Source organism: Oncorhynchus keta, chromosome 30 (genome assembly GCF_023373465.1).
Source record: "Oncorhynchus keta strain PuntledgeMale-10-30-2019 chromosome 30, Oket_V2, whole genome shotgun sequence".
In the NCBI taxonomy this organism is placed as follows: domain Eukaryota; kingdom Metazoa; phylum Chordata; class Actinopteri; order Salmoniformes; family Salmonidae; genus Oncorhynchus; species Oncorhynchus keta.
In genome coordinates, this window is record NC_068450.1 from 29411055 (window position 1) to 29418117 (window position 7063).

The following is a 7063-nucleotide window of genomic DNA, read 5'->3' on the forward strand; positions in this document are numbered from 1 at the left end:
ATAAGACAATTAGTTAAAAAAATAAATATTTATTTAAAACAATTAATTGGGGGAAAGATTAGAAAACTGAATGAATCATTACAAAAATAAATAGAAATCATTCAACAGCCGCTTGAACCGAAGCGCTGAGCTTATCGTCAATGAGAGGAGGCCAGCAGATGATCCTGCAGGTAGGTGAGGGACTCGTGGACGTGTGGAGGCAGGTCTTGGCCCAGGTCAGCCTGGGCTCTGGACAGGATGGCCTCTATAGCCTCCTGGACTGCCAACCGTGACAAAGAATCATTCACTGTCTGGATTGGAGCGCGACCGTAGCCCCCTCGCTCGGTGACCGCAGAGCGCAGGTGACCTGGAGGTTAAGGGGTCAAAGTGCAAATGGGTCAGGACATGATTTCCCAAACTAAGGGTCGTCTGATTTGAAAATAGGTTTGCGAGAGAAACCATGCTTGGTTTATAGAATCAGGTTGTCTAACTAGCCATTAGATGTGGTTGTAATAAACAGAGCGGTTTCTGTTTTCTTCCTACAAAATGTGGCTCTATCTTTTAACGGTTTAAGCAACAAAATATTATGACCATCACTGAAAGATAAGACTCTCAGGAAAAACGTGTCTTCCATTTCCCTCTGCAATGCCCACAAGTCTTATTAGAACAGAGTGGACAAGATTCAGCACAAAATCAGACTGGGGGAAAAAATAATAATAATAATAAATAAATATATATATATATATATATATATATATATATATATATATATATATATATATATATATATTAGTGTTATTTTCTACACAGAAGATCATATACAATGATTGCCTGGTGATCTTCTGAACTTCCCAAAACCTTTCAGATACATTTCATTTACTTCAAACCATACTTCCGTTACACTGAAATACTGTCAAAAGTACTTCAGACTGATTTTGTAAGACTGTCAGACCCAATAAAAAATTTAAAAAGTGCTTGGTGGGGTTGCACATTCTTGAAATATCAAAATGGGGTTGTGGGTCAAAAAAGTTTGGAAACCCCTGGGTTAGGAGGACAAAACTAAGGGGAAAGCCGAAAGAGGCTGTGACCAACTTAAAAGTTAAATAAACGGTTCAGGAATGCTCGTTTTGATGGGTGAATCGTTCATTGACCCACCTTTCATCACTTCCTCATAGCTCAGCAACAACATCCATAGTAGTTGGACCAACTCCTCCCACTTCCTCCAGCTCTCAGCTCCATCCTGAAGAACAACAGAGACGGACTGAGCCTATGCTACATACCTTTGACTTCTCTTAATATTTTAGTAAAGAAATTGGTCCGTGTACTGTTTCTTGAGATGCCATAGAAATGAACGTGACTTCCTACATCAATTCAAAATCTAGTGCTTGTACTCACCTTAGAGTCAGGTGGGAGGGTGGCGTTGTGCAGTACTAGTACTCACCGTAGGGTCAGGTGGGAGGGTGGCGTTGTGTAGTACTAGTACTCACCGTAGGGTCAGGTGGGAGGGTGGCGTTGTGCAGTACTAGTACTCACCTTAGAGTCAGGTGGGAGGGTGGCGTTGTGCAGTACTAGTACTCACCGTAGGGTCAGGTGGGAGGGTGGCGTTGTGCAGTACTAGTACTCACCGTAGGGTCAGGTGGGAGGGTGGCGTTGTGCAGTACTAGTACTCACCGTAGGGTCAGGTGGGAGGGTGGCGTTGTGCAGTACTAGTACTCACCGTAGGGTCAGGTGGGAGGGTGGCGTTGTGCAGTACTAGTACTCACCGTAGGGTCAGGTGGGAGGGTGGCGTTGTGTAGTACAGACTCACCGTAGGGTCAGGTGGGAGGGTGGCGTTGTGTACTAGTACTCACCGTAGGGTCAGGTGGGAGGGTGGTGTAGGGTCAGGTGGGAGGGTGGCGTTGTGTAGTACAGTACTCACCGTACAGGTGGGAGGGTGGCGTTGTGTACCTCACCGTAGGGTCAGGTGGGAGGGTGGCGTTGTGCAGTACTAGTACTCACCGTAGGGTCAGGTGGGAGGGTGGCGTTGTGCAGTACTAGTACTCACCGTAGGGTCAGGTGGGAGGGTGGCGTTGTACAGTACTAGTACTCACCGTAGGGTCAGGTGGGAGGGTGGCGTTGTGTAGGAAGTGTAGCAGCAGACTCAGAGACATGGGCAGAGGGGTCTTCTGTGGACTTGCATGGTGCAGCAGGTGCTCTATCAGCTTACACCTCAGTAGTCTGCTCTCCAGGGTCTCCAGCATCAGCATCCTAGGCAAGAAAGGAGAGGTGAAGCGTTGATGCTGTCTGTCACTACACAGCAAGCATCGTCCTCTTGACGCGTCGATTCATCTCAACATCCCCTCCATCCTCAAACCCTGACCTGTGTTGTCTCAGACAGACAGTGCTGATGAGCGTGTGGAAGAGTTCCCCAGAGAGTTTGCTGGAGTTGAGAGCCGGGGAGCGGTCCACCTCCAAGGCAAAGGACAGCATCTTCTGGAGGAGGAACACCATTCTGACACACACAAGGCACATGTCACACACACGCATTGGCTGTGTGTAATCTGTTTCTATTCTGAATCCTTCAAACTGACCTGATATGAAAGGTGGGGTGCTATATGTCCAATCTCAAAACAATCAAGTAGTATGGAATGTTGTCATTTTTAACTCACTTTAGATGTTCATCTTTTTCCTTCTGTGTTTTCAACTCAATGTCAGCAGACATGTTGTCTTTGTCCCCTGTTGATTTCACAATAGCAGCAAAGAGCCAATTGATAACATCTCTGATGGGAGGGAGAAGATGTAGAAAATAATTAAACACTAATAAAATTGTCATACAAACCTCAACAAAATGCACACCTGTCTCTCTTCTCAGGAACTGATCAAGACAAATATATATATATATATTTTTTATTCTCCTGGACACACAATGCTCACCTGACCTGGGTGAACCGTACATCACATGACAGGGTTGCCTTGGCGATGGAATGGTGGAGATCACGGAAGGAAAGTTTGACCCGGAAGTCATCCTCCATGGTCTGGACGACGTACTGCAGCAGCATACGCACCACCTCACAGCAGAGCCTCCTGCCACGGCTCTAAGGAAGAGGAGAATTGACAGGAAGGTGGTCAGATCAACTATCCTAGTAAAAGCATAATACCCCTGTAAACCTGATGCTTGTGGAAACATTGCTTCCCTCACTGCTCTAATAAAAACTGGGTGTATAATCAAAATCAATTGTTAAGGTGCTGAGAGAGGCCTGTCACTGTCATTACCTGTTCAGCAGCCATGACTGACGTCAACAGCTCCCAGTCCCATGGAATAGTGGTCTGATCAGTGTGATTGTGCCTCTGGGTCCTCATGAGGAGAGTATAGGCCTCCAGACAGAGAAAGTCGGGACACTGGGGGTCCAGCAGGATGCCTCTGAGGAGGTGGGTGGTGATGTCGATGGGGGGGAAGAAGCGGGGCTGCAGCAGGTCAGACAGCAGCTGCAGGGTGCCCTCTGGGTAGTTCTCCTCCATGGTGCTGTACACCAGGCTCAAGCTCTGTCTGCACAGAGGCTCTGGGTCACCAAAACCATCATCCTCCTCTTCCTCATCCTCCTGGAGAGGGAGTGAGAGAGAAACAACAGAAGAGTGAGAGAAACCACAGGAAAATGTGGGGAAAATGTCTCTCCTACTTACCAGGTGCTGAACTGGTCCAGCCATCAGCTGCCTCAGTTTCCTGAGCTGGATTGGACACACATAGCGCCTGTCCTCTCTGCTGACCTCCATGTCATTCTCTCCACCATTGCCATCCCTCCATGCAGTAGTCATCAAGCCCTCAGCCCCGAAACCAGGCTGGCTGGCCTCAGGAGATCTGGGCCCTGCCTCCACATCCATGTCCTCAGACCGCAGCGACATGGGAGGGTCACTAGGGATACTACTACACATGTACAGGGGGCTATCCATAACCAGGTCTGCCTCAGTCTCATCCACAGGCCAGTCTGGGGACTCCCCAGCTAGGATGACTGTGGACGTAGGGCTGGGGGTCCGGTTGGGCTGGCTCTCATTATTGCTATGAGTTCCTCCCATGCAGGAGCCAGGAGAGTTGGAGCCGGTGGTTAGCTGGGAATTCTGGGGAGCCTGTTGGTCTGGTTCTATGGAAGGAGAGCAGGGACTGAATATGGTGCAGTTTAAGGCCTGAAGTTGATTTATTTCCTCCAACAGCACTGATCCTGTGCCATTGGTAGGAGAGCAATAGGGGTAGACTGGATCCTGTTTAAGACTGTGTGTACTGGTGGGGTAGTTGTCTGGGTCACTCTGGTTGAGACACACTGTCTGATCATCAGGTAGAGGTGGAGAGAGAGAGCTTTCAAAGGGGATGTGTGTAGGGGAATAACAGGTGTCGTTGTGCTGAGTTTCATGTACACCCCAATCCTCTGAGAACCTGAAAGGGTCTGAGTCTATATCATCAGGGACGTAATAGGGGCTGTCTAGGCTTTGGGGGGAGAGGGAGAGAGTAGCATAGAGTAATGATTGTGGAGACCCTGGTTCTTCCCTTTCCTCTGTCAGAAGAGGTTTGTCCGTTGTAAACATAGACACTTGCTCTTCCAATGCATGCTTTTCTACTTTTCCAGTGCAGCTAGTCAGAGCTTCATTTGGAATGGTTGAGGTTTGGGTCTTGGCCTTGAGGCATTCTGGCTCTTCTTTCCCTTCACACAGTGGTTGAGAAGTTATACCCAAGCACTGTTGTGACTCCCAAGTTATCTGGTAAGAGGAAGACCCTGAGGCTTTTGCCTTCCCTGCTGGCGGTTCAGATTTAGGCACACTTGGTGATTTGACAGGACATTTTGGAATGTCTACATCTGAGCATTTCACAGCGTTCTTGACATCTGGTGTTCGAGTTGAAGATGAATCCCTGAGAGAACTCTGATTGGACTCAAGGATGTCACTTTCTTCTGCTTTTAAAACAGCTTTGTTCTCCAACTCTTGTTCAGTTGGGGAGCAGGACAGAGAATCTGGACTTTTGGTATGTGGTCCTTTGTGTTTTGAAAGTCCCTCAGTCTTTTTCTCTCCCTGAGGTAGTGGACTCACTGGCCCTGGATCTGAGTGATCCGAGAGGTTGTTGTCAATCAAGTCCACCACTTCTACAGGCCCACCTGGGTCCCTCCTCCTGCGCCTCCTTGGTGGTGGTAGTGCCCACCTCCGACCAGTAATGTCAATCACAAACTGAAAGAGACAGGTGAACCACAGTAAATAGAATCTCATTCTAGTTCTATGAGGTAAACATCAACATAAATGAAATATACTTTAAGTGTATGCATTGACTGATCTCAGGTTGCTGAATATATATGCCATCGACTGCAGACGCAATTATTTAATATTCTCAATATCATCAACAACAAAAAACATTAACCCTGGCCTGACCAGGTGTGTTTTTGGACAGTCACGTCGTTACGTTATAACGGCTAACTATCTAACGTTAGCTAGCTAGCTGGCTGGAACACGATTTGGTCTACTCTCAAACTATTACCAGGTAAACTTGGTTAAATGGCTACACCACATTGAATATCTTCGACAACAATTTAACGTTAGCTATCGTTTTAAAAATGTTGATAAGAAAAGTTAGGTCGGGTCAACAAGTTCAGAAAATGCCAAACTGCCGCTGAGTTGGTGAGTGAAGTGGACCAACCAATGACCGTCAGTCTACAGTATCGCCAGTTTGCGGCACGCGCCACGCCCTCAGCTGGTTTTGCGTTACATTAACCTACAGATAATTAGCTAGCTGTCAATGCCAACAACTTTTTCTGAACTACTACATCATTTGGGCCTGCAAGTTACCTACTCTTGTATTTTCACACATGCCAAACATACCTCTTCTGTTGATGTACGGGTAGCCCTTGCAACTTCATGGGGAACACTTACCGGTGTGTAGGCAGCCAGATTGACCCATCCTCCTCTGATAAATGGTATTGCTTCGGTCTTGTTCTCGGTATCACTGTAAACACCAACAACTTCAACATCCGAGTCCTCTCCGCTCCCGGAGCTGAGCGAAATTATATCATCCATCTCTAACTTTGAACTTCTCAAATTAGCTAGCCATTTAGCTAGCACTTAGCTAGCTAGTTAGCCAGCGAACCAGCGGGAAGCACTCATGAGTCTGATGGTACGATAGCTATCTAACGTAACTAAAATACAGCGAGCAAATTCTATCCATTTCATGAAATCGATCCCGTAAATAAAGAGATCATCCAAAATGACTCACAACATTTATCAAGCAGCCACAGAACAAAGCAAATCAGCAAACTTTTTCGTTTTTGCGGTCACGCGATACTTTAGCTAACGTTACATGGACTTCTTCCGTTTGTGACACCTGCCGCTGCGCTGTGTACGTTACTTATTAAAATTATTTTGATCATATCAGTTTCTAAATAACAGAGATGTCACGCCTACTCAAGTTTCTTTACCATAACTAGACAATTCTAATTACAAAGTGTAACAGTGATTGAAACCGCATCTAGCTAGCTACATTTTCCATTTCCTTGTTTTGAGCTGGGTCATACTGGAGGAAGATCTACCGCAGTTCAACTGACCCTACACCTACCAGTAGAGGGAGATGCAGGTCAAGAATTTGTATTTTATTGTATTTTTATTTAACGAGGGATGGTCATGAACTAGTAAAGTAGAAGGATCGCAAAGAGGAGACCATACATATTCTGTGCCCGGCCACAGGACAGAATTTTTCTGTAATGCATGTTTGTGTGGGGAAATTCCCTGCAATACTATGTTTAAAAAATATATATAATGCACCACAAATTATGTTATGTAAAGGCCAGTTATGTAAATGTGTGTGTGTGTATGAGACGTGTGTGTATGAGACAGCTGTGCAGTTACTGTGACTCCAGGGTTATGGAAACTATAAGAGGTATTCCACTGAAAACAAAACATTGTGACATGTGAAGCACTGCCCTCTCCTCCCTGGTCCCTGGGATTTACTTCTGACACTTGACGGCCCCTGACGAACATTATAAAAGATCCCAATTATCAGTGACCTTCAATGCCTTGGGCCACAAACCACACTGTGCCAGAGGGGGGAAACAGCTGTAATTAGCTGTGACCTGGTAAC

General features: G+C 46.4%; 1 protein-coding gene across 1 annotated transcript; it reads right to left on the reverse strand.

Moving 5' to 3' along the window:
* Nucleotides 1-13: 13 nt before the first annotated feature.
* Nucleotides 14-6531, reverse strand: simc1 (SUMO interacting motifs containing 1). The gene is made up of 9 exons (XM_035763503.2): nucleotides 5863-6531; nucleotides 3640-5166; nucleotides 3232-3558; nucleotides 2893-3053; nucleotides 2628-2738; nucleotides 2339-2470; nucleotides 2070-2226; nucleotides 1135-1219; nucleotides 14-346 (listed from the first exon to the last, which is right to left on the reverse strand). Exons 1-9 carry the CDS (start codon nucleotides 6004-6006, stop codon nucleotides 138-140), a joined length of 2853 nt encoding a protein of 950 aa, XP_035619396.2. The 5' UTR covers nucleotides 6007-6531; the 3' UTR covers nucleotides 14-137.
* Between the last annotated feature and the right edge of the window lie 532 nt (nucleotides 6532-7063).

Bases quoted from the DNA above. Each gene is read 5' to 3' on its own strand.
- simc1 (XM_035763503.2), bottom strand. From the start codon at position 6,006: ATGGATGATATAATTTCGCTCAGCTCCGGGAGCGGAGAGGACTCGGAT. The intron at 5,167-5,862 runs GTAAGTGTTCCC...TGTCTCTTTCAG, and splicing joins ATCTGGCTGCCTACACACCG to TTTGTGATTGACATTACTGG. The intron at 1,220-2,069 runs GTGAGTACTAGT...GTTGTTCTTCAG, and splicing joins CCCTCCCACCTGACCCTACG to GATGGAGCTGAGAGCTGGAG.